Source organism: Piliocolobus tephrosceles, chromosome 5 (genome assembly GCF_002776525.5).
Source record: "Piliocolobus tephrosceles isolate RC106 chromosome 5, ASM277652v3, whole genome shotgun sequence".
Taxonomy (NCBI): Eukaryota; Metazoa; Chordata; class Mammalia; order Primates; family Cercopithecidae; genus Piliocolobus; species Piliocolobus tephrosceles.
In genome coordinates, this window is record NC_045438.1 from 148,035,365 (window position 1) to 148,062,275 (window position 26,911).

Genomic DNA, 26,911 nt, shown 5'->3' on the forward strand with positions numbered 1-26,911 from the left:
CCTAGAAAATGACTGGAAGGATAATACAAGAAAAATGAGAACAGTGGTTATCTCTGGCATGAATAGCATAGAGGGGCAAGTAATGAACCCCCTCCCTTTTTTTAAACTTCATACCCTTCTATATTGATTTTGTGTGTGTACAATATATAGCACTTGGGGTTTTTAAATGTAAGTTCAGAGTTAACAGTGTCACATGGCAGTCAAAAAATTCGTATCTGCTCCTAGATGGCATTACTAGAAATAATCTAGAACATGGGAGGTAATGACTAGATTTCAGAATTAAAGTGTACTGGCTTTATAACTCTTATGAGGAGTCAAACTTGTCACTTTCTCAGTGTAAATATTCTTCAGTGTCCAAGAGTGGTTTCTGCACATGGTCACAGGGACAAGGTAAGTTCTGCTTCACAGAGGGCACAGCGTACCAGAAGTGGTCACCAAATACTTGCTCAGTGTTCTCAGAGTCCCAAATACCATGTAAGGTGAACGATGTTTTAAGCTTTTGTTTAGCCTTTCTCCTTAACTTGTTTAAGAATGTTTTTAAAAAATTCAATTAATAGGCTGGGCGCGGTGGCTTATGCCTATAATCCCAGCACTTTGGGAGGCCGAGGCAGGCGATCACTTGAGGTCAGGAGTTCGAGACCAGCCTGGCCAACATTGTGAAACTCCGTCTCTACTCAAAATACAAAAATTAGCCAGTCGTGGTGGCAGGTGTCTGTAGTCCCAGCTACTCAGGAGAATGAGGCAGGTGAATTGCTTGATCCTGGGAGGTGGAGGTTGCAGTAAACCGAGATTGTGCCACGCCACTCCAGCCTGCATGAGAGTGATCAACTCCGCCTCAAAAAAAAAAAAAAAAAAAAAAAAAGAAAAAGGAAAAAAAAATTAAATTAATAGAGGAGCATAAGATACTATTAAAGAAAACCCATCCACAAGCCTGAACTCTTAAAAAAAAATCATTTTATTGATCCTTTACCATACAAAATTTATTCAAATTACACCCATTTGAAGTGGTAAGATCACAGCTAGAGAACAGGTCACCCTGTAACAAATCTATTTACAAAATCCATCATAAAAGCTCTTTTTTTGTTATTGTTTTTTACATTATATTACATATTTTCTTTTTTAAACTAGCATACAACACAAAGCTAAACTGATTCGTAGTTTGCCTACTCCCAGTTTTGGGAGAAATACTTCCTTTTTACAAAATCACGTACCCCGCAGGAAGAGAAATTCCCACACCCTGACAATTGCCACCCGACTTACTCTGCAAGCCATCTTCCTTCAGATCCCTCCTTCTCATACACACGAGTTGTCATGCACACATTGAATCCTTATTTTCTTTTTCCTGAAAGCTTAAGCTTTAAATACTGAAATTTTATTTACAGATCTACATATACAACAAAAATGAAAACAACAACCACAACAAAGAACAGAAAAAACAACAAAACAAAATAACACGCTTAAAAAATTACAAACCAGCTAGAAAGTATTCTGGCAGTGTTTACAAATTAATTGCTATTTTTGTACAAAATTGCTAAATAATGAAAATGTGAGTAGACTACATATCAACTTAAATAAAACGATTGCTATGCACAACTCTGTACATATATAAACACATACCTAACACTGTTTGACAGCTCATGTGTTGCCCTTTATACATTTTATTTTCTAAGGCTCACGCAGTCATAATTTGCACACTTGTAACTTTTAGCCATTTCGTGTGTGAGCTTTAATAGCAGCAACTCAATGGTACCAGGAAACCTGCATACTTAGTACTTAAAGTAACGCAAATACTGTAGTACTAACCCACTTTGTGTGCCGGATACTAAGTCAAAAAGAAAAGTACTTAATGCAAACAAAATACAGTATGGACATCTAATTAATGTACACCAGTTAAGCCCAGTAACTGGAAAAAAAGTCTTATGCATGAAGGAACTTTTAAGACTTATTAGTATTCCTTTCATTTTTAAAACAATAAATACGGCATTACATTATGAAAAATTTCAACAAAACACACAACAATCTAGCCAGGTGAGCTCAGTCTTTAGACTTTGGAAAAAATCAGCTTTGTGCAGCTGGCAAAGAGAATTACACAAAGCTGGAAGCAGAGGCAGCTAACCAGATGAGATAAATATGGGAAATGGGGAAAAGCTTGGCATAAACGGTTTCCCATACAGGAAAAAACCCCACAGTGCATTTCCAGTAGGCACTTAACACAAAGCTCCCTCTCCCTCCCCCACCCCCATGCTTCATCTAGGACCACACCGACATTTTGTACCAAGTCCAGTGTGTGTGAGGGGAGGAGGCCAGGGATGGAGGCTGAAGAAGAAAAAAGGAAGATAGTCTGCACCTTTGTTTTTCTTCCCAAACATACACCCACGCATACCCACACAAAGAGTTTAAAGTGCTGGTGTCATCTGTCTTGACCCCACCACCACTTTGCATATTGTGGAAATCTACCTGGAGTAAACTGGCTGGGGCTCTTGTGGTTTTTTGTTTGTGTTTTTTTTTTTTTTTCCTAAGGGATATTTTCAATTCGATTAAACATATGAGTTGAGTGCCTACTATATGCCTACCATTGGGTCAGGCACATAGCATTTCAATTTAACTGTTCGTTTTGAGGTTTGTTCTTTATCTGACTCCCTCATTCCCGCAGTCCTTAGCATCCAAGGAATGGACCGGAGATACTACGCCATATTCCTAGGGGGAGATAGCCACTGCCACCTGCCCGAGGGAAGGCCATTCTTGGACATAACTGGTAGGATTTGCAGCTGACACAAAGCCTCCAACTTGGGACACCATTCCTGAAGAGTAAAGCGGGAGACGCCCTGGCATTGTTTTGCTTCATTTTCTACGTCCCCGACTTCCCTTGGTCCAACTTATTCCTTCATAGAGGAAGGGGAACGGGGTCTGGCCAGAACTATTCCAGCCCCCGACACAGGGCTGCTCCCTGTTCCTGCCAGCTTAAGGAAATGCCACTCACACAATGGGGATGTCTTTCTCCCTAGAGGTCTCTCCATCTGACCCCATCCTGAGAAGTGGTCTCCCTGAGTGCGGTGTAAGAGAGCCCTTTCCCCCGTCACAGGGGCCCGGGAAGCCCAAGGATGGAGGGACCCATGCTTGCTGCTCCTTGGGGCTGTTACGTCATCTGACCTGGTTCTCCTTTCCAATGGGCCACCCATGTCAGCAAGCCCCAGGACTGACTCGCTCCAAGCTCCCCCTCCTGGGAATGGAAGCACGATGGGACAAAGCTCCTTGCAGAGGCTGATAAACCTTAGATCACACAGGTTTAGATGCTCTGATCAGTAGAGGTTCTCTCCCTCTGCTTAAGTAATGTGAATTTGCAAAAACCGCTTCAAAGTAAACAATTAAATTGAAATGGTGATGGGTGCCACAGGAATGCTTAAATGGCAGCTAAAAAAATAAAAAGTCTAAAACAATCCACAAAGAACTAAGTAGGCATTTGCTACAAATCAACTGGAAACTCACAAACACATTGGGGACAGGGGAATGGGAGTGGTTCATGGAGACAGGAAAATCCACAACAGCTTAGAGTGGCAGAACTCTACTAGTCTTCTGTATCTGCAACAAGTATATTTGAAAACAGGTTCTTCATCCAGAAGGCTGTGGAGGTTTTCTTGACCTCCTACTGGGACACACAGTTCATAGCTTAAACTGAATTATGACAGTAATTTAAATATTCCTAAGAAGAGCTGAAGAAATCCATTTCATACTTTTGCATGACTTCAAGTTTGCATTTGCTGCAGTTCCATTCCATATTAGCAGACCCCAAAGACATGCATTCTGCGGAGAAGGCACGGCTTGAAATGCTATTAAGGAAGATTGCTGTTTCCCAGCGGGCCAGGTGGCCAGACCCCATTCTACAGCCCATCCGTCAGGCACAGCAAGCCAATCCGGGGAGGAAGGAGGAAGGAAAAGTCGGGGTGAGAGACACCTGATTGCACATTTTCTCACTTGCTGACTTAGCCAGGAGATCTTGGAGCCTGGAGCAAAGCAGGGCTTTCCCAAGGGAGCCTGCAACTGTGCGTTTAGACAATTTGTTTATTAATTTTTTAAAAAATTCATTAAAATGTCAGCTTTCTTCTGAAGTTTGTAGTTTACTTCATGATACTCTCTTGGAGGAAGAAGGTAGGAAGGGACAACACTGCATGACAGATGTTCTGGTTCCATGATAAAAAAATATCGGTTTTTAAGGAGAGTTCACACGAAGCATAATCAACTACACATGAAGTCTTCCACCAGTGGGAGCTTTTCCAAATCGTAAGCATCAAAGAGATCGCTGATGCCTTCCTCCTCCCCGAGGCTCAGGAGATAGTCCTCTTGCAGCAGGGGAGGCAGTAAGTTCACAAACGGTCCTTCTAGGTTGGAAGGAATTTGGTCCTCAGTCTGCTGTAAGAGGTTGGCTGGGGAGGCCAGAGGAGAAAGGTTTCCCATAGAAATTGAGCAATCGCTATGTCCTGAGTTGGTTGAAGCCAAGTCTGAAAGGAAAACATTGGTGGAAACAAAAAATAGGTTAGAAAAATCAAATGAATTTTTCTGGAAGAATGTATATGTTGCTGTTAGAAAAAAGCATGCGCCTTCTGCTAATAATGACAATGAGATGACTTTATGATGCAGATCACCTTTTATGCTAACAGGTACAAAAAAGTTCCTTGCCACCCCTCTCCCCCCCTTTTAATTTCTGAGACAGGGTCTCATTCTGTTGGCTGGAGTTCAGTGGTGTGATCATGACTCACTGCAGTCTTGAACTCCGGGGTTCAAGGAATCCTCCCACTTCAGCCTCCCAAGTAGCTGGGACTCCAGGTCCACCATGCCTGGTTAATCTTTTTTTTTAGAGACAGGGTTTTGCCATGTTGCCCAGTCTGGTCTCAAACTCCTGGGCTCAAGTGATCTGCCTTCCTTGGCCTCCCAAAGTGCGGAAATTACAGGTGTGAGCCACCACGCCTGGCCATCTTTCTTTGGCCCTAGTCTACTCACCTCACTCATTTTTCAAATAACTAGTCAATAAACAAGAATGCATATAGCTTCAACGATGAGAGGATAACAAGTTCAAAAACTTCTCTCTGCTATCTAGTCATTGTTTAAAGAAAATCAAAACAAAACATACTGAAAAGTTGACTTCCTGGTAGAAACTCACCAACTGAAAAAAGCACTTTTTCTTAAGAGAAGGCGTCTTGCTATGTTGTCTATGCTGGAATGCAGTGGCTATTCATGGGCAAGCATAGCTCACTCTAACCTCAAACTCCTGGGCTCAAGTGATCCTGTTGCCCCAGCCTCCCTGTAGCTGGGACTACATGCAGAATTCACTGATTTTAACCCAGTCTTTTTTGAACAACCAGCTTATTAAAAAGATCTCTAAAAATACATTTAAGACAGATCCACTTTGGATTTCTGTGGTGAAAAAAGATGGCCTTTTGTTTTACCATTTCAGGTGCTGTACTTTTGCTCAGTATTAAATCAGACTTATTCACTTAAATCACCCTTATTCTTGCTACTATATAAGGAGACAATAAGAAAAAAAAATTGCATGTATATCCTCAAGCCAGGAAATGGAAAAAAATATATACTGCAGAGAGCCTCCTTTGCTCTTTGCAGAGCAGGAAGAAGTTAGACTTCTTTTCTTTTCATGTTTCTGAGACGGAGTCTTGCTCTTTTGCCAGGCTGGAGTGCAGTGGTGAATCTCGGCTCACTGCAACCTCTGACTCTCTGGTTCAAGTGATTCTCCTGCTTCAGCCTCCCGAGTAGCTGGGATTACAGGCATGCGCCACCACGCCCAGCTAATTTTTGTATTTTTAGTAGAGACAGGGTTTCACCATGTTGGCCAGGATGGTCTCAATCTCCTGACCTCGTAGTCCACCCGCCTTGGCCTCCCAAAGTGCTGGGATTACAGGCGTGAGCCACCGCGCCCAGCAAGACTTATTTTCCTAGGGTTCTCCTTCCATATCCTTTCCCCATCTCATTGGGGGGCGGGGGGGGGGGGGGGAATAAGACAAAAATTCTCCAACAAAGGCTTTTCTCAGCAAACCTTTTTCATTTCCTTCTCTGATGAGCTCTGCAGTGTCATTGAAAGGTGTGTCAAAGGTGTGTGGTCAAGTGTCTCTGATGATCCACCAAGACAGTTCACAGCTTTGCTCCTCACTTTAGCTGATTTTCAAAAATGCTGTGAGGAAACATTCTCTGCCAATAGCAGAAGCCTGAAGTGACTCCATTAAGTGGGTGAAGGAGCCATTTTCCCAAAATCATTATTTTCTTCTGCAAACCAGTCAGAATGTCTTTTAGAACATGTTACCTAATAACAATAGAAGTTTTTGTTTCTTGCCTAGGCTTGTGGTTCCAATACAGATGGTTCTAGTCACCCTCATTTTTAACATAGTTTCCAAAAGACAAAAGTGGAATTTTTACCTTTGGAAGTGGGTTTAGGGATATTCCCATTGTGGTCTTGGTTGTTTGTTTTCATTGGACTGTGTGTTTCAGTCTCTTCTGGACATAAGTAAACCTCAATGGGCCCTTGGGTACTTGCCAAATGTATTTGTAGGCTCTATGAACAGAAATGGGAGAAGTTCGAATCATAAGTTCTTTTAGAAATAAAAGCCATAGTAATTTTTATCTAAAAATGGAAAGTAAGAACAATGTTCACTGTTCACTTGCTTTTTCCCTACTAGTCCAACTCTATCAAAGACTGTCACCCTCTTGAGCAGGGGCCAGCAAACCACAGCCTAAGGGCCAAATCCAGTTCACCAAGTGGCTTTGTAAATAAAGTTTTATTGGAAGAGAGTCACACTCATTCCCATTGTTTATTATTGCCTCTGGCTGTTTTCATATTCAATGGCAGAGGTGCACAGTTGAACAGTCTAGACACAGGGTGTAAGGCTCGCAAAGACAAAAATATTTACTATCTACCTGACAGTCAGTGAAAATGTTTGCTGAGTCCTGCCCTAGAGAAAGAAAACTTTTTTGGGGAGTCTGGGGGAGGGGAGAGTCAGTCTGAAAATAGCACAATGGGTGAGGTGAATTGTGTTCTTCAGATATATTCTTTTTCTGCAAATTATTACAAGGTCCTTTAAGTGTTCCAAATACAGTATTTCCATGTTATTGTTCCTTTATGGTAGGACTTTTTCATGTTGAACTGTATACTGATGAATAGTATTCGTAAGTGCTAGGAACTGCATCTATTAAGAGAATGCAGTGTACTAACAGTTAAAAATCTTTTTCATCTAGGTCAAAGAGCTATTATTATCTTTTAGGGTAAGAAGTCTACCCTAGATGGAAGCGTGTAACTTTTATTCTCTTTTTATCTCCTATGGATTTTCTTTTTACTACAGCTCTTTATGTTATAGTTGTAGTCTAGGCCTCTATTATCCAAGTATATCTGAAAATCATAAAAATATGCCCCCTACTTTCTTACAATATTCTAGTCTATCAGCTAACCCAAAGCCCCATTTGATGTCTCAAAATGTTATAAACTAGGGAGAGACTTTAAAACATTTATATATCTGTTTGTGGTGGGGGCCATATACAGGATAATCAATATAAGCTTTCCAAAGTGATTCCAATGGATCAAAACCATCTGACGACAAATTACGAAAAAGAGAAAGTGCAAGAGGGACAGGGTATAATATACCACTTTGAACTGAACATCCTGCTAGGTCAAAGTGAGGCTGTTTGAATACTCAATGAACATCAAACCGTGGAAATGTTTTAAAATGTATGGTTAAGTAAAATAAATGGGAAAGAACCATCAAGTTCATAGGAGAGGGACAGACTTTAACTATGAGTCAATGACTCTTCAACGTCAGGCATTCCAAAAAGATCTTTGCAGATGAACAAAGACGCTGTCTCCTTACCTCTATTGAGTCAGGCACTTCAAGTCTTGTTTCTGGAGGGGCTTTCACAACTATAACAGTTTGGTCTTTAAGGCCACTAATTTTTCGAATATCTTGATATGTAACATAAGCTAACGTAAAGAGTGTCAAGGAATCTTCCATCTAATTACCTCAGATATTAAGTATGATGAAAATGACAAAATAGGTGCATGGAAAATTTTAAAGTATTCTATGACTTAGAAGTACGCACATGTCTCCCCTTCTGAACCTGCAAATGTTTAGGGTCTCCCATGAATCTTCATTTCTGGTTGACACTCTAAACAACTAAAGAAATGAATAGCTTTATCCCACCCATTTCTAAAAGACTATGGCTATTTAAAATATGAAACATAGAAACAGAATAGTTAAAATACATGATCGTACGAAAACCAAAAACTAAGTGGTCAGAAATTTTATCTTGAAGCCAGGGTCCTTTGCAGCACAGGTATTCCATGAACTCCAATAAAGTGTTCTGTCACTCAAACTGAATGATGGCAGATTCCAATTTGCAGGAAAAAAAAAATGTAATCTCTATTAGCCATAATTTTTTTGAAACTCCAGTTACTTCTATCTATAAGCAAGTGTCAGCAGCCACCAAATAAATAAATAAGTAACAAATACATTAGTGGAAGAACTCAGAATACTGCTCAGGCAGACAGCTTGTTTTCTTAAGTGCACCTGGGCTGGTTGTGATTATGTATTGCCTACAGAAAAGAGTGTCACTGTTTCTGTTAGAAAAATTATCCTTTGCATGGTACTATATTAACTCTATCAATATTTCCGTGTTCATGAGGAAGAAAGCAGTTTCCAGGCGCTCTGCGACCTGAATGAATTTGAGAAACACTGATTTAGGAAAAGAGAAAAGAATAGTATCTCAGTACTCTTGGTAGGTATTTCTTTTTTCTTTTTGGGACAGTCTTGCTCTGTCACCGAGGCTGGAGTGCAGAGGTGCAATCTCAGCTCACTGCAACCTCCGTCTCCCAGGTTAAATGATTCTTGTGCCTCAGCCTCCCAAACAGATGGGACTACAGGCGTGCGCACCCCCACACCCGGGTAATTTTTTTGATTTTTAGTAGAGATGGGGTTTCACCATGTTGCCCAGGCTGGTCTTGAACTCCTGGACTCAAGTGATCTGCCTGTCTCCGTCCTCCCAAAGTGCTGGGATTACAGGTGTGAGTCACGGTGCCCGGCCTTGGCAGTTTTTTCTAAGCACTGAACAATTCTTTTCAATGTCCTGGCAGCCAAGCCTAAAAGGCTATCATGAAAGAATATGGTACTTACGATATGACAAAAGTATTCAAGTGAGCTTGACACTTGGCACTAAAAGAGAAAAGTCTGCATGGCTTTCTTATATAAGGGACATGGAGTAAACAATTAATGTACAATGTCTTTAGCCAATTATTATTTTTTATATGAACCCACAAAAAATTCCTAGGACAAAACACCAAGTAACAAACCAATGAAGGCATTTCAGCAGGTAGTGTAATGTATTTAATAGCTAAGAGTCTGTGATCTAATATGTTTAATATAAAAAAAGGGGGGGGGCTTAGAGAGCCTAGATGAAGTCATGTCCCTTACAATAGTAGCTTCTGTCTTTCTTTTTTTTTTTTTTTTTTTTGAGACGGAGTCCTACTCTGTCACCAAGGCTGGAGTGCAGTGCCACGATCTCAGCTCACTGCCACCTCCGTCTCTCGGGTTCAAGTGATTCTCCTGCCTCAGCCTCCCGAGTAGCTGGGATCACAAGCACGCACCACCACAGCTGGCTACTTTTTTATATTTTTAGTAGAGACAGTGTTCCACCATGTTGGCCAGGCTGGTCTTGAAGTCCTGACCTTGAGTGATCTGCCCGTCTCAGCCTCCCAAAAGTGCTGGGGTTACAGGCGTGAGCCACCGTTCCTGGCTGTGGTAGCTTCCTATTAGAAACTGAAGGCAGCTATGGAACTACTAATCCAGAAAAAAAGCATATTCACACAAAACTGCAAACATATGTAGGGGATCTATCACAGACTATCTCCTTCAAATCTTTACAGTTGAGATGATGGCTAATTCAGTGTTGAGCTTACAGTGGCTGCTCTTGCAGGATTCTGGGTTTTAGATCACTACATAACCCATCAAAGAAGCCAATGGATGCCTTTATAGAAGGCCAGGCAGTTCTCATTTTTTACTGAGAACACTGGAAGAAACTGACAACCAGGTACTTACACTACAGCCCACTGTCAGAAAGCTGTATGACAAGAACTTATTAAAATAAAAACTCATCGCTTCTTGGCCTTTTGGCTAAGATCAAGTGTAAAAGAAAAACTCATCTACAATTACTCAACATGCTGCAGGAAGGAAAATTTCAACACATTTGTGAACAAGCTGTACCAATTTGGGAACTGAATGGTGAACAGAAATAAATTGTGCAAATATATTTTCTAATCTTACAAACTTAAAAGTGCTTCCTTTGTGGCTCCCTCCTGAATTTACTCCTTGGGTTCAAAGTTCCCTGCAAGGAAGCTTTCATTTTCGGCAACAAAGTCCCCAGAGAAAGCTAATATAGGTGACAATGCCTTAAGCCCACATGTCCCGGAAGGCTGCCAATCACATGTAACCACCTGTATCTTCCACAATAGGGCTGCCAACCAAACAATGAATGCAACAGCCCAACTGTTGGTTTCTCCCCCTGTAAACCCACTCTGCCCACCACTGGGGGTCTAAATCACTATACCTCTCTCTCTTCCATCTCACTATCGGCTGACAAGGTTAATTCTCTGTCAACAGGAAATGAACAATTGCAGGTTTGAAAAACTGCCAACATTGGAAGAAAATAAATATCTCTATATCCTCCAAGGGGGAGCCTGTTAAAGATGAGACACTAGAAGAATCTGGGCAGAACACATTTTATTTTCTGTCAAATAATGGTAGATGTGGAATCCTCAGAAGTATGGAACTAAAACTAGAGATGGGATAACTTACAGTATTGTTTTTTGTCTTCTTCTAATAACTGAGAATATTGGCAAGTCTTGTTTGACATAATGAGGCAATCGCTCTCTTATTTTGTCTGTGGTGAGATGATGAAGAGCAAGTTTTCCTGAGATCGTCAATAGATTGTCAGGAAGTTGAGAACAAGAACTGACCTTTCGTATTTTTATTTCCAAGGACTAATGTTTGTAGCGGAACAGATGAATTAAGAGGGGTTTCTCAGGTCTTGGGGTGCTTTTGAAATCAGTTTTTGTATTGGGAATCAGTAGAATGCACTTTAAGAGTTATAGTATGATTTTTCTCTACTCTTTCAAACCCTTCAACTACAGCCCAATCAGATAGATTTAACCAATTTCAATTGCTACAATAGCTGGTGAAAAGAAAATAGAATGTGAGAACCCCAACAGTGACAGCTAACACCCACCAAAAATCTGGGAAGCCAAAGACGAATCTGCTTAGTGTTGTCATTAATATTAATACCGACACCTTATGTATCTTTTAATAGTGTGGCCTTACGCTGAAAGTGTACCCATATGTCTCAACCACACATGGAAAAATGCTTTAAAAAACAGTTTCCACCTGGTATCAAAATAGATAATAGGATCGAGTTGGTGACTATCTTACCATAAATACTGACTTTTTAGGCAAAGCTAACTGGGTTTGCATACACATGTGCATACACACACACACACACGCAGGCACACAGGTACTCATTTGCATGACATCAGAATAATAATCTACCTTGTGCATAAGTCAGATTGTCAACTCTGGAAATAGTCTACGAAGCACTAACCCCCAGTGAACCGGCGGCACAAAGGATATCTTTGATTCTCTGAATCCTCGGTTAACAGTTTGAGGTCCAGGGTGCAGCTTTGGATCAGTTCATCTAATTTCTTCTCTTCCTGACTGAGCTCGGTCACTTCTTTTGACAGGCCTTGACACTGGGCCAGCATGCCCCCATCCTCAGACAGACTGCAGCCCCTAGAAACCCAAACACAGACTCTTCATGGCTACTCATGGGAGGCAGGGGAAGGAGAAATGATCCTTTGGGTAAAAGTCTCCTCTTGACACAGGAGGGCACATTGCTTGTTAGCCAAGTGTTAAAATTGGAACATTTATACATATATATATTTTTTTCATAAATACAGTTCTGTACTTTTCACAGCATAGAAATTTAGTGAAAGAGCACTGCTATTTTCAGGATTCTTTCCTCCAGGGGAGGTCTATTTCTTCAGAAGGTTCAAATTCAGAGGGCAAAAGAAGGCAACCACCTTCCTCCCCTGCCCCATGGCTCCCAGGTGATAGGGGAAGAAAGGGGAAAAAGGATAAAAAGAGACAGACAGAAAAGATGGAATGGTTCAAAATTAAAAAAAAAAAAAAAAAAAGAAAACAACCCATCCAAAAAAGCATGAAAAACCCAGGTAATTACTGAGGGTCTTATACCAACAACCAAAAAGAAAAGAAAGTAAAGGAAACAGACGTATGTGATGTATGCAAGAACCGAGACCAGCACTCAATATGTTTCTCTAAACCAGAGGCCAAAATGGGTTACCAAACTTTAAACAAAATTCCAAAAAGTACAAAAAAGGTACCTATTCATCTTCTATCTGAATTAGTATTTTTTCAAAGCCCTTCTATAACGGAATTATTCCTTCTAAAATGCTTTAATAATTCACTACTGTGCTTATAGTGGCTATTTAGATGCTCTAAAAATCACAAAATATATTACATATGTAATCATACAGGTGGGTGTATAAGTATCATGCTACCATCCCTGCTCTACAGACAAAATGGGGGCATTTAAGTCTTCTCTTAATTTACCCAGAAAGTGAGTTAATCTGCTATTAGAACCATGGATAAAGATACTCTGTAACTATGCAGTTGTACATATACACATAGATAACCCACAAGCCATCATCTCCAGATTCTTATTAGAAACAAGCTGAAGATGTGTACACATCTGTCAGATACACATGTGGGTGCACACAGACATCAATGTAACAGATGAACAGCAGTCCATTTGCCAATTGCGGGGACTTCTTTAAGGATCCCCTTGCTTGATGCTGATCAAATATAAATCCTTTTATCTCTGACAGTATCTAAACAAAGTCTCTTTGTAAAGAGACTTTGAACTTCTGGCTTAGAAGCCGAGGAGGGAAGAGAGAACGAGAGAGAAGAAAACAGTAGGAGAGAAAAGAAAAGAATGTGTGGGCACGGATGTGAAAGTGCAAACTACGAAACCAGGCAGTTTGAAACGACCCCTCAGAGCCAGGGCATGGGGAGGACTCCTACTCACATCCATTGGACGTTGTTTTTAGACTTCTTCTTAATGAGGTGGATGCCTTCCAGAACGTTGGTGATATCATAAATCCTTCTCTTTTGCACTTTTAGCACTTCTGCTGCCTTGTTCAAATCCAAGACCCCATCGGGTGACTGGCTCAGGAGCTGAATGAACTTCTTGGTGAGCAGACCAAGAGACGTATCATACCGCGTTTTTTCTGAGGGAGATTTTGGAGCTTAAAGAAAAACAAAAACCGAGCGGGTGGGGGATAGGGGGAAAGGTAAAGAAATGAAGGGTGTCTTTGCAGTCAAGCAAGCTCTCTTTCCCACTGCAGCCAAAGTATTAGTATCTGAAGCAAGGCTGTCATTGCTGTTGTTGTTGGCAAGTCATAGAAAGCTATGAAAGTTTTTTATTAGAACAGGAAGGGACAGTAAAAATTCCAGGGTTTGATGAAAGCATTTCACCTTGAATTTCTCAAGTTTCTACCTTGGCTTACACGATTCCCTGTCTCTAATGAAGAATTTACACATAGCAGGAGCTAAAAAATATCTTTCAAATGAATGAAGGAGTGCTGTGACCTCAGGGGACCAGCACACATGAGGCCTACGGTGATGGAGCCAGGCTATGAATCTCACTAGTCTTAAACAGACCTGTCTCAAATGGCCTTTCAGGCTCTGGTATCTGTGTGTGCATGTATCACCTGTTCACCAATTTTCCAAATTATGCTTCATTTTGATAAATAATTACTTGGAAAAGTCTGCTGCCAAATCTCCCCATCTCTCTTAAAGGAAATTTCCTTATTTAATATTGTACTTGTTCCCCCATAGGTGCGCAAGTCAAGGTTTTAATTTAGTGTCACACACCATCTGTGGATTGCCTAATGCATGAACTACAGGAAGACAGACAACAAAGTCTAATTTAGCCCTTATGTTAAATGCAAACACATACATAAAGGGACTATTTGGCTATTTCTAACCTATGTTTCTCTGTCTCCCACAAGAAACGGTAAAAGTATTTGATAGAAAGAGAAACAGCCTGCAATTTATTGGGCTCAATCAATTCTTACGCTACCATATGCTGAGCTGGAGATTGAGGTCGGCACAGACACTAGTGACTCTGGCATAGTTCGTGGACATCCAGTTTGCCTCAGACTCTGAAGCAATGTCCATTAAGGGAAGTTAAAATTAAATTTGATATAGAATGATGCCAAAAGCTCGTATTCCGAGTTGGAAAATGAAACTGCATACAGTTAAAAGAAGCCTTCCCTTATGGTACCAGCGTGACTCTGTAGCCTTTCACTGGTTGTCTGCTGACATTGTATTTATTTTTTTGGATAAGCACAGAAAGAAATGAAAAAGAACAAACCATGCCAGAATTATTCACACCTCGGCATCCTTCCGGCCATAAGCTTTGAAAGTTGGAAATTCCACACCAAGAAGAATAAGGAAAGAGATGAAAGGATCCTTACTTTTTGGACTATCTGGACTTCGCAGTGCAGCTCTTCCTTTGCCCTTGGGGGTTTTTAAACCATCTGAGAGGTACTGATGACCACTTTCTCCTAGCTCCAGCCTTCGCTTTGCCTGTAATAAGAAAGTGCGATCTCTCGTCACCGGTCATATGGACAAGAACAAGAAGGCAGGCAGTTTGTGGGCTGGCCTGCCAAATGCTGCAGGCTCATGCCAGCTCTCACCCCTCTGCTCCACCCCACTCAGCATCTTGTCGTTCCCTAGAGCCAGGATTCTAGCTTTGGAGGCCGGGTTGTCATGCACACTCTCTTCACCTGCCGTGATCATCCGTCCACACCCAGATGGACAAACACAGCGATCCTTCAGCATTAGGTTCAGGAGTCACTTTGTTCATTGATTCAACACATCACGTGCCTGGCATGGGGCTGGATGCTAAGAATATCACAGGTGCCGTGGGACTTAAATTCATTTTCCACAGTGAGTCTTTCCTGCCCATCTCCTATTCTCTGACCTCAGTTAGACCCCCTTCCTTGTGCTCCCCAAACACTCAGTGTTTATTTGTATCATGACACTTATTCGGTATTACTGGAAGACTTATCTGTTTCTCATTTCCTTTAAGGCAGGGACTGTTTCCCATTTATCTTTGTATACCCAGTGCTTGGCACAGAGCCTGGGTTTCTGTAGATTTTCAATCACTCTCTCTATATACTGTATATTCAATGAGAGAAAGGGTGATTGAATAGTAACACAACTAGTCACAGACTACAAATGGTCCTTCATCGGGAAAACAAATACTGCAAACATGCAATTTTGGGCTTCAACCAATATTACTTTCTCCATTTTCTCATCAAGCCTGGCAAATGAGAAGCCCTTGTCTAAGTTTTTAATTTAACTCCAATTCAATTTAAAAATATCCACAAAGTGTCTTCTAGGTACCTAGACACTGGGCTTAGTAAGCAAGATAGATAAGGGGCTTCAAGTCCAAGAGAAAAGATAGACGGTTAAGCAGTTGTTAAGTACCAACTGTATGGGTATGACAGGTGTTTTAGGAAATAAGTGGCACCAACTAGACACTCAGCACAAAAATATGTATTTAGGCTCATTTTCAGGCAGATTTTTCTAATGAGATTTGCAATTTTTTTTTTTAGACGGAGTCTTGCTCAGTCGCCCAGGCTGGAGTGGAGTGGCGTGATCTCGGCTCACTGCAACCTCCACCTCCAAGTTCAAGTGATTCTCCTGCCTCAGCCTCTCCAAGTAGCTGGGACTGCAGGTGCACGCCACCACTCCCAGCTAATTTTTGTATTTTTGGTAGAGCTGGGGTTTCGCCATGTTGGCCAGGCTGGTCTCGAACTCCTGATCTTAGGTGATCCACCCACCTTGGTCTCCCAAAGTGCTGGGATTACAGGCGTGAGCCACCACACCCAGCCGAGATTTGCAATTTCAAAATAACTCCCCATGATGTGAAAATGTATGTAATAACTTATCAGCGGAAGCTAGATATTTAGCCCCTCTATGGAAAGTTACCAGCTAACCCTGCACCGTCTACTACAATAGCCACTGGCTGCTAGCTCATCCAAACTGACACGTGGTATAAGTGTAAAACACACGCTGAATTTCGAAGACTTAGTATAAAACAGGGTAAAATTATCTCAACAATTTTAGTAGTGATCACGTTAAATGAAATAAATAAAATACAACTGACCCTTGAACAACATGGGCTTGGACCGTCCGTGTCCACTGACTTTATTTTTTTAGAGACAGGGTCTTACTCTGTCGCCCTGGCTGGAGTGCAGTGGTGTGATCTCAGTTCACTGCAACCTTGACCTCCCAGACTCAAGGAATCCTCCCATCTCAGCCTACTGAGTAGATGGGACCACAGGTGAACACCATGATGTCTGGCTAATTTAAATTTTTTTTTTTGGTAGAGATGGGACCTCCCTATGTTGCCCAGGCTGGTGAGGAGCTCTTGGGCTCAAGCGATCCTCTCACCTCATCCTCCCAAAGTGCTGGGATTACAGGCATGAGCCACCGCACCCGGCCATGAGTGTGTCCACTTATATGTGGGTTTTCTTCCTCCTCTGCCATCCCTGAGACAAAAAGACCAACCCCTCCTCTTTTTCTTTCACCACAGCTTCCTCAATGTGAAGATGATGAGGATGAGTTTTATGATGATCCACTTCCAGTAATTAATAGTAAATCTATTTTCTCTTCTTTATGATTTTTTTTTTCATCCAGCTGTTCTATATGCCCATATGCCTTCTACACTTTGAACCCTGGACCAAGTTCAGCTGCTAGGAAATGCAAATTCTAGAGCATACCTAAGATGTATTGGATCAGAAACTCTGGGAAAGGGGCTGAGCAATCTAACAGGTCTTCCAGGTAATTCTGATACACCTTAAAGTTGGAGAAACCCGGCTTTAGATCTTAGGGGAAAAGAGTAAGACACTCAGGCAAAGCCCCACTCTGGCCAGCACGACCTATTTCACACACCCTCACCTCTAGTTCTGCTTGGCCGATGAGGGAAATCTATCCTGTGGATTCCACTTTCATTCATTCCAAACTTTCTTTTATTAATAACAGTTTTCCTCTAGCTTAATTGTAAGAATACAGTATATAATACATATAACATACAAAATGTGTTAATTGACTATTTATATTATTGGTAAGGCTTCCAGTCAACAGGAGGCTATTAGGGCTGGATGCGTGGCTCACACCAATAATCCCAACTACTCAGGAGGATGACTTGGGGCCAAGAGTTCAAGACCAGCCTGATCAATATAGCAAGACCCCCATCACTGAAGTAATAATGGAAACCCCAAACAGCAGGTTATTAGTTAAGTTTAGAGGAATCAAAAGATATATCTAAAATTTTGACTGTGTCAGGGCACCTCTAACCCCAATGTTGTTAATGGGTCAGATGTAGCATTAAAATTATTTCATGTTTCTTTATATATATATATTTTTATGACGTGGCTTGCCTCAGTGGCACACCTTATTGTTCTACTGCAGTGCTGAGTTAAACATTACTTTAATGGCCCCGGAAGGACAATCTGCTTGCTGGACTTCATCTTCCCCTCCCAGCCATTCTACCAAGTCCGTGTGTGGGCCTGCTGTGGTTGGTCCAGCAAACATTCCCTCTTTATCAGGCAGAAGCTCCCTGTTTGTTCCTTAGGGAGCCATCCTTTCCTGGTGTAAGCGCATCTGTGCACACAGGTGATCCAGGCCTGGCTAATCATTGTGTCCCATCCTGCCCTCCCTGCCCCTACTGCGAACAGGTTGAATGGCTCATGACCAAGGCTGGAGGAGCAAAGGCTAACCCCAGGAATGTTTCTGGAACTATCTGGCAAGAAGCAGGTATGTCTTTCCAGTAAGGTTGGTAAGTGAGGAGCCTAAAGCTGCCTGAGAATGGGGCCTCCCCAGGGGAAAGCACAGTGGAGAGAAGGAGAGAGAGGGGTCTGAGACCACCACTCAAAACGCTGGCTCTGGTCATGCCCTGGGGGCACGGTTGGTCTTTCCCAGACTTTCCAGTTACATCAGCCAACAAACTCTTTTTGCTTAAAGCATTTTTTTTTTTTTTTTTGAGACCCAGAATCTTGCTCTGTCGCCCAGGCTGTAGTTCAGTGGCACAATCTTGGCTCGTTGCAAGCTCCGCTTCCAGGGTTCACGCCATTCTCCTGCCTCAGCCTCCCGAGTAGCTGGGACTACAGGTGCCTGCCACCACGCCTGGCTAATTTTTTGTATTTTTAGTAGAGACGGGGTTTCACCATGTTAGCCAGGATGGTCTCAATCTCCTGACCTCGTGATCTGTCCTCCTCGGCCTCCTCAAGTGCTAGGATTACAGGCGTTAGCCACTGCGCTTGGCTGCTTAAAGTGTTTTAAGTCAGGAACCTAGAATTGTGCTGTTGCCAGTGACAGCTTGTGGAACTGGCTGAGTCAAGATGGCTATGGCATGACAGGGAGCTGGCAGGCCTTGTTAGAGTGGCAGAGTGTGCTGGTCACTTCTTGTGACCGCCAGGAAGATACTACAGATAGAGAGAAATTACACCTGAGGCTGGCCCGCCTCAAAGAAAACAGCTTTGCTATGGAGGCCTTCTCTACAGAAAGCAATCTAAGGAGACATAGAGCTGTATTCTCTGCCCAAATTAAAGTCAACAGATGGGCTGGGCATGGTGGCTCACACCTGTAATTCCAGCACTTTGAGAGGCCAAGGTAGGCAGATACCTGAGGTCAGGAGTTTGAGACCAGCCTGGTGAAACCCTGACTCTACTAAAAATACAAAACTTAGCCCGGCGTGGTGGCATGCACCTGTAGTTCCAGCTACTTGGGAGGCTGAGGCATGAGAATTGCTTGAACCTGGGAGGTGGAGGTTGGTGCCCCTGCAATCCAGCCTGGGTGACAGAGAAAGACTCTGTCCCAAAAAATAAAAATAAAGTGAACAGAAGGAAGGCAAACTTGGAAAAGAGTCTCGGACCCAGAACTCTTAGGGACGTAGGGCTGTGCCTTAGCAGTAAAGAATCAACCACTGGCCAGTAGGCTGGGGGCATATTAGTTTTGTCTCTCTCTCCCAGGCTACTGTTTCAGACTGCCATGAGGCAAAGGCCTACGGAAGCATTAAACTGTAGGTCAGGGAAATTTCCAGAGGTCTACTGCTAAGTGACTGAGACATAACTTGGAAAGACCAGGACTAGTCTTCACGTGTAACTCTGGTTACTAAGCACCAAATCATAAATTGACCAAATCTAAATGCTAGATGGACAAGCTACTAAAATTTAAAGGCACTTTTATTGCTAGAGAATCTCTAAGTCTAGAAAGTGAAGGCCCATGATGTTGAACCTCTAAGGAAGTCAATCACTAGGTCCAAAAGCCACACCAGAAACAAGTGAGGTGTGAAGAAGGGGCAGCCTCAGAATTCCTCCCAGGAGGTGGAACTCAGGGTGGACTTACAGGCTCTACAAACTGCTGTCCCTGTTGAGGACATGACAAGGAGCAGGAGGTAAGCACTTTATGTCAGTTCCCCTTTTCAGAATGGAGGTTCCTGCTGGGTTATCCTGTTATTTTTCCTCCCCTGTTTAGTGAACAGGGAGGGCGGAACTGGATTTGTGGGGATCACATATTACCTGTTTGGTCTCAGATCTGAACATGGGTGCAATAATTAGAATCTCTTGAAAAAGGGCTAAGAATTTTGATATTTGATGGAGCAGCATTATTTTAATGCTTAATGTAGCAAATTCAAGCAAACATGCCTGGTAAGACAAAAAACTATATGGCAGGATTTAAATAGTGCAGGTGAGCTCTGTCTCCACCACCCTGCCCTGGGCTGAGCACCAGGGTGGATAGAAATCTCTTCTCTGGGTCATCTCAATTTTTGTCAGTTCACAGTGGGAGCATCGCGCTGGTTGGAGAGGTATTCATTGTTCATGCACAGATCTTTACATTCCATGGCCCCTACCAGTAACACAACCAACTAATCCAGTGCTCAACAGAAGGACGAGCCATTTGGTCCCAAGCAGTGAGAAAGCCAGGCTCTGTGAGATTCTGTGTGGAACTCCATACGGCACCTTCCGGCAGGACTTCCAAGGGTAACTTGTACTATAAACAAGGTATGTGCTAATGTTAAAACCTTAGCCCCATGGACAGTAACATGCCTCTGCAATGAAACAGTTGTACTGGTAAGCATTTCTGAAAATCTATGTAGGAAAATGTATGTAGTTAGAGCTGGGTGCAATGCTAATGCGCCTGTGGTCCCAGGTATTTGGGAGACTGAGGCAAGACGATCACTTGGGCCCAGGAGTTTGAGACCAACCTGGGCAGCACAGCAAGACTCCCATATCTCTCTCTCTAAACAAAAACAAACAAAACCCCAAAAGAAACACCACTGGAGTCAGTGGGGAACATCTATAGTCCGCCTGCCTGATATTTGCTGCCCCTATTTTTTTTCCACTGGGGAAGGAGCTCTATGGATGTTCTTAGTTTCTATTAGACTCCAAGCATGAAAAGACAAGACTTGAGACTGCTGAACATTTTAGGACGACTCTTTCCATCAAGGTTACAGAGGTGAATACTGAATCCTGGCCTCAATCCCGAGGTTCAAGTGTCTGGGGTAAGGATGAGACCATGACCAGTAAAGGATGAGTCAGTCAATCCTGGGATTTTTCTTGGGAACCACTGGGAAAGTACTGGGTTCTTTTCACTGGGCATTATTAGGCCAGTAGGGTGCAAGCCTGGAGCTACTTGGGAAGTGAGCCAACACAGAAGAGCTGGAGAGAGGCTGAGTCCCAATGCCTTCAAGGGAGGTGCTACAGCCATACCCAAAGGCACACATGCCACAGACTTTCATGTGTGTGAGCCCACAAATACACCTTTTTGGTATAAGGCAGCTGAGTTAGATTATTATTAATACCACTGATAGATACAGACTTTTAGTATTAATTATTACACAACGAACATTTGAGTGCTTATAATATGCTATGCACCAAGTTAACTGTTTTCCACTCAATTTTGTTATCTTATTTTCACAAAAACCTTAATAAGGTGGCTATTATTAATTCCTATTTTATAGAAGAAAAGGGAGGTTTAGTGTGATCAACTAACTTTTCCAAGATTCTATAGACAGTAAGCACACCTACAAGTCCATGCTTATAACTACTTAACGAAAAGATTGTGAAAAGTCCCATATAAAAATATTTGAATAGCTATATATTAAATTGACATTGCCTTAATGACACACTTTACTCTTCTTTACATATAATAAATGTGTATGGTAATTTAAGCAGCATAAATGAGTATAAATGGAAAGCAAACTTTCTCCCTACTCCTGATCCCAGTTCCCTTCCTCAAAGGCAAGCACTATGAAGTTACTTGGATATCCTTTCAGAAAGCCATATACATACTTGTATTTACCTAGACTATCTACCATCCCATCTTTGAAACGTCTTTCCCGTAAATCGTAGCAAAACACACACTTTTCTATTAATAACACATATCTGAGTTAGACCCTATCAGAACACATGGAATGATCTCATTTCTCATAGCTGCATAATATTGTATTAATTAATATGCCATGATTTATTTACTTAACCAGACATCTACTAATGGACATTCAATACTCCTCTCCTATAATCATTTTCCCAATGAATATTCATGCTAGCATTGTGGGGTAGGAATTACTACACCCAGCTTGCACTGAGACAGAAGTTAAGGATTTACCCGAGGTCTCAGTTAACAAGAGACAGATACTAGAATTTGCATTTTTCATTTTTTTAGAGACAGGGTCTACCTTTGTCACCCAAGCTGGAAGGCAATGGTGTGATCATAGCTCACTGAAGCCTCAAACTCCCGGCTCAAGCAAGCCTCCCACCTCAGCCTCCTGAGTAGCGCCACCGCAAGTGGCTAATTTTTTTTTTTTGGTAGAGATGAGGTCTTGCTATTTCGTCCAAGCCGATCTTGAACTCCTGTGCTCAAATGACCCTCCTACCTCAGCCTCCCAAAGTGTTGAGATTACAGATGTGAGCCTCCACGTTTGGCACAGATACCAGGATTTGAACCTCCGTCTATTCAAATAATTTGTCAGTGACCACGACACCCTTGGCCTTATTGAGATGTCCTTCCTCTGCTTCCATAGCAACATCTGTGCTGCCACTGCACGATTTTACCATGATGACAAATGCACACTCCAGGTTTCCTCACTGGACTATAAGCTCAGGTCATAAGCAGCTTAGTTTCCCCAGAGCCTTGCACATGGCATGCACTCAGTCAAATTGACTTATTTATTTTGAATGAACCAAGGAATAAATTCCCAAAGTCCCTTGGCAGGTAAATTACAAAGCTCCAATGTTACCAACCTGCAGAAGGGATAGATGTGAGTGAGTGTGTGTGTGTGTGTGTGTGTGTGTGTGTGTGTGTGTGTGCTGGAGGGGGGCAGGCTGGAGTTTAATCTCTATAGATGACTTCAAAAGACTTTCAAGAAATATAAAGGAGAAAAATTAAAGTTGCAGAGATATGTGTAATATAAAAAACCATGAAACCACAGACTTCACTAAAATTTTTCCTAAATCCATAGAGAAAAAGGCCTGAAAATAGATCCACACCAAATGTTAATGATGGTTATCTCTGGGAAGTCAAATTAAACGAGCAATGACTTCATGTTTATATTTCTGCATTTTTTGATCTTATTTGAAAAAGCGATGTGTCTACATATACATTATACCATACTAACTGGCATTTCTACTTCTTGGAGTACATCCTCAACATTTAGGTTGTTTCTAGGGTTTGTCTATTAAAAACAGCACAGCCTGTTTCTTGAATATTTGATTTTTCCACATATGTCCAACATATTTTTATTTTATTTTATTTTATTTTTTTGAGTGGAGTTTCGCTCTTTTTGCCCAGGCTGGAGTGCAATGGTGCAATCTCGGCTCACTGCAAGCTCCGCCTCCTGGGTTCAAGCGATGCTCTTACCTCAGCCTCCCAAGTAGCTGGGATTACAGGCGTGCAACACCATGCCCGGCTAATTTTGTATTTTTAATACAGACAGGGTTTCACCATGTTGGCCAGGCTAGTCTCGAACTCCTGACCTCAGGTGATTCGCTCGCCTTGGCCTCCCAAAGTGCTGGGATTACAGGTGTGAGCCACTGTGCCCAGCCTATATATTCAACATAAATGCTCAACCTCAGAAGAAAAATTCAGTAAGTTATTGTACATTTATATCTTGAAATGTTATGTAATTAATAATGATGTACAGCGACATATGTAACTTTTTTAAAAAAGCAGGTGTGAATAGTAAAACTATTTTTGTAGGAAAATTATATGCATAGAAAGCAAGTAGCTAAGGATACATACCATACACCAAATAGTTGAAAAGCATTAATCTTTGGATAGTAGGCTTATGGTGATTTTACTTTCTTCTTTTTAGCTTTTTATATTTGAAAATCATTTTAAAGTGAGCGTGGGTTACTTGCATAACAAGAAAAGCAATATCATTTCCATTTGGGGTTAAACAGAAGTCTGGTGGTTTGTTTTCTAGACTGTTGAACGTCTTATGTACCATTCAATATGTACGGGTTCAAAACAGAAATAGGATATGCCACCAGAAAGGGCATCCAGCTTTGTGGTGGGGGGGGAAGGGATGTTCTTATCCACCATGCAACTGAGCCACAGGAAAAATTAAATCAAGCACAAGGCATGGCCTGCTGTATGTTAACAAACTGTGAATGCTAAAATAAACTCCCTTCTCCCTAGTTAATAGGAGACCAGGAAAGGGACAGAACTTGACAGATGATAGCTTCTGTCTCAAAGCCAAAGATGAGACAGGTATTTTGAACAAAGGAAGAAGGAAAGTGAAATAAAATGGAAATAAAAAGAATGAAGACCAAGTTAAGTACATCAGTGAAATAACCCAAAGGAGGGGATTTCCAGCTTCAGAGCAGACCACAGCTGAATCTCACTTGGACTCCGGCCATTAGGTTAGTGGGTCAGGGCATGAGGATTTTAAGAAAAGTTAGTTTTCAGTTGTAACTATGTATTAACTCTATCTGGCTGATCATTTTTTGAATCCATTCAAATATTTATTGAGTGCCTGCTATGTACCAAGCCCTGCATGGGCATATGATTCTAAAGGCAACATGGTGGTCCCTGCTATCAACAAGTGTACAGGCAAGCAAACAATGGGAAATGTATTATGAATGAATACTGCAGTGAGCCCAGGGTGGGGTCCAGGAGGGCATGCAGAGGGGTGCATGGAGAAGTGGGTAGAGGTCTGGAGAGATTGTTAAGAGGTGACAACTCTTGAGCCATGGGATACAGATAAGGGAGTGAAGTCAGGGGAGTTGAATGGGCTGTCCAAATAACAGAAGCAGATCTTTTGAAAAGTCCTGGTTTGGAGGTGCTTGTGAGTAGGGAGGGGCTTTGGATACAGAATGATGAGGAAGGGGGACAGCTTATGGTCCCTTTCGTGCCAAGCTAAATGCACTCCTAGTGTCAACCTGTCATTGAGGAGGTTACCTAAGATGAAACGCTCCAAAGTCTTCTCCAGCTTTCTACAGCGAGAGGTAAGTGCAGAATCTAACGAGAGTAGCATCCTCTGTGAGTCACTGGGTGAGAAGCCTAATCACAAACTAGACTATCTCAGAGAAGAATAACTGGTGAACTGAACAGGTGTGCAGAAAACTCCAACCGTATCCCCATTCTTTCTCACTTGGATTACCAGAATGTACTCCAAAATTGGTCATTTTTCTTCTTTTGATTTCTAAACTAGGATATTTTAATTTCACTATAACCTGTATTTGTGGACTTAGTTTGGGAATCTAACCACATATATATGAATGTTTCTAAAGGAAAAGCTATCTCATTGACTTAGAACTTTTGGAATAAAAGCCATTTAACTTATGAACTGGTGACTGCGGTCCTTTCTATAAACACTTATTTTGTTCTTAAGAATAATTTAAGACAATTAAAAAACAAATACATGCACATGGTTTTTCAAAACCCACTAGCTCAGAGAGCCTATAATGGCTACCTTGCTGGGGGAACCACCTTTACTATTTCTCCTGGTGGTCACCTCTGTATCTTTAAGTGATGTGCTCACACAGCTATTTCTGGTTTAGCCATTTTAGTTCTAATGTATTGACATCCTTCAATGATACGATACCCATCTCACTTCTTGCATTTCCCCCCAATAGTTACCTCATTAGTTTTGGTTAAATAAAAAACCAGTGCTGTACATCATGACTATATAAACAGTGTTCACTGCAGTATCAAATAATATACTGAGACTATATATCCTTTCTTGTAAAGCTTGTTTGTTTTCTTTGGAGTTTCTAATTGTCTTTCTAGCTCATTAGTACCATTTGCCTTCACCAAAGCCTCAAATTTTTTCCAACTCTCCATCATATCAGATATTCTACCAAACCTCCACTTTTCCTCCTGCCTGAAGCTCTCTGGCCTCCTGATATCCAGACCTGAGACTAGCTAGGGGTTCTCCAAGTCTGCTGCATGGCTGTCATTCTGCAATTTTCCTTCACTGCATACACTGTGTCGATGCCCAAGGTGAACATCTGTCATTTTATTTGAGTGTCCAGCACCTGAACTTTCTCTCCTATGTTTAGAAAACCCCTCACTTTATCAGTCTCGGTGGAAGGTAGGCCCACTTACTATAGAGGATGAAGTATCTTTTTGTGTTCTGATGATTTGAGTGAAGGCCGGCTGCCCTTAGGTAGCTCCAGGATGGATAATGGTCACTGGAAAAACCAAGGTAGGATCAGAGGGTGAGAACTTTCAGACCCATCTCTAAACCTCCAGGGAGAGGAGAGGGGCTGAAGGTTAAGTTGATCCCCAATGGCCAGTGATTTAATCAATCACGCCAACTAATGAAGCTTCCAAAAATCTCAAGAGGACAGGGTATGGAGAGCTTCCAGGAGGTTCCTGGAGGGTGACGCATGCAAGGAGGTCATAGAAGCTGCGTGCTCCTTCCCACGTGCCTTGCCCTGTGCACCTCTTCATCTGCATCCTCTGTGATATCTTTTATAATAAACCAGTAAATATCAATGTTTCCTGAGTTCTGTAAGCTGCTCTAGCAAATTAACCGAATATGAGGAGTGGGGCGTGGGAATCCCCATTGCAGGTTGGCCAGAGGCACAGGTAAAACAACCTGGAGCTTGCAACTGGCATCGAAAGTTGGGGGTGGTCTTGTGGGACTGAACCCTCAAATCTGTGTGATGTGACACTTCTCTGGGTAGATGGTGTCAGAATTGAATTGGAGGACGCCCAGCTGGTGTCCGCTGCAGAATGAATTGCTTTCTTGATGCCTGGGGAAACCCCCCCACACTTCTGGTGTCACAACTGCAATATGCGAAAATAGTGGGAGAAACCGCGTTTGTTCATTCCTCAGCATTTTCAGAATTGGTATCAGAATCGGGATTGCTAGAACATCCGTAGCTCACGTTTGGGAAGAAAACAGATAAAGGGGTTGGGGGGGGCGAGAAAACATGGATTCCTGGGTGTCCACGTGGTCACCCATGCTATGGAGTGGCAGCTGGGCCGACATCAGTCACTAAAGGTAAAAGTTACCAATAGAATTTAGAGGTGGATCAATCTAACTCCCTGGAAGGTGGTTTGCTGAATGCATGAAGAAATGCAAACTAATAAGAAAAAAGCAAAATATGCAACTCCTTGGTTATTGTTATCTGTAATAGCTAGAATGAAAGTAAAGAGAGTGCTGGGCCAAACCTTGATGCCAGACCAAGTTCAGATTTCAGTCGGTCTATGCTTCAGCCAGCAGCCTCAAAGAACTCCGCTCCCGCAAGGGAAAAATTATGCAGCGACAT

The 26,911-nt window shown here is 42.1% G+C and overlaps 1 protein-coding gene across 3 annotated transcripts in view; it reads right to left on the minus strand.

Moving 5' to 3' along the window:
* Window positions 1-934: 934 nt before the first annotated feature.
* The window catches only part of E2F3 (E2F transcription factor 3), a 90,259-nt gene continuing 64,282 nt past the window's right edge, over window positions 935-26,911 (minus strand). For 2 of the 3 annotated variants that reach the window (XM_023209765.3, XM_023209766.3), the window contains exons 2-7: window positions 14,594-14,705; window positions 13,141-13,342; window positions 11,667-11,825; window positions 7,863-7,977; window positions 6,421-6,556; window positions 935-4,496 (exon numbers count right to left, since the gene is read on the minus strand). In XM_023209765.3, the coding sequence (XP_023065533.1) occupies window positions 4,234-4,496; window positions 6,421-6,556; window positions 7,863-7,977; window positions 11,667-11,825; window positions 13,141-13,342; window positions 14,594-14,705 (987 nt within the window). In that variant the 3' untranslated portion in view covers window positions 935-4,233. Of the gene's footprint in view, window positions 4,497-6,420; window positions 6,557-7,862; window positions 7,978-11,666; window positions 11,826-13,140; window positions 13,361-14,593; window positions 14,706-26,911 lie in introns of all 3 variants that reach the window. The other variant, XM_023209764.3, reaches the window with a different exon arrangement.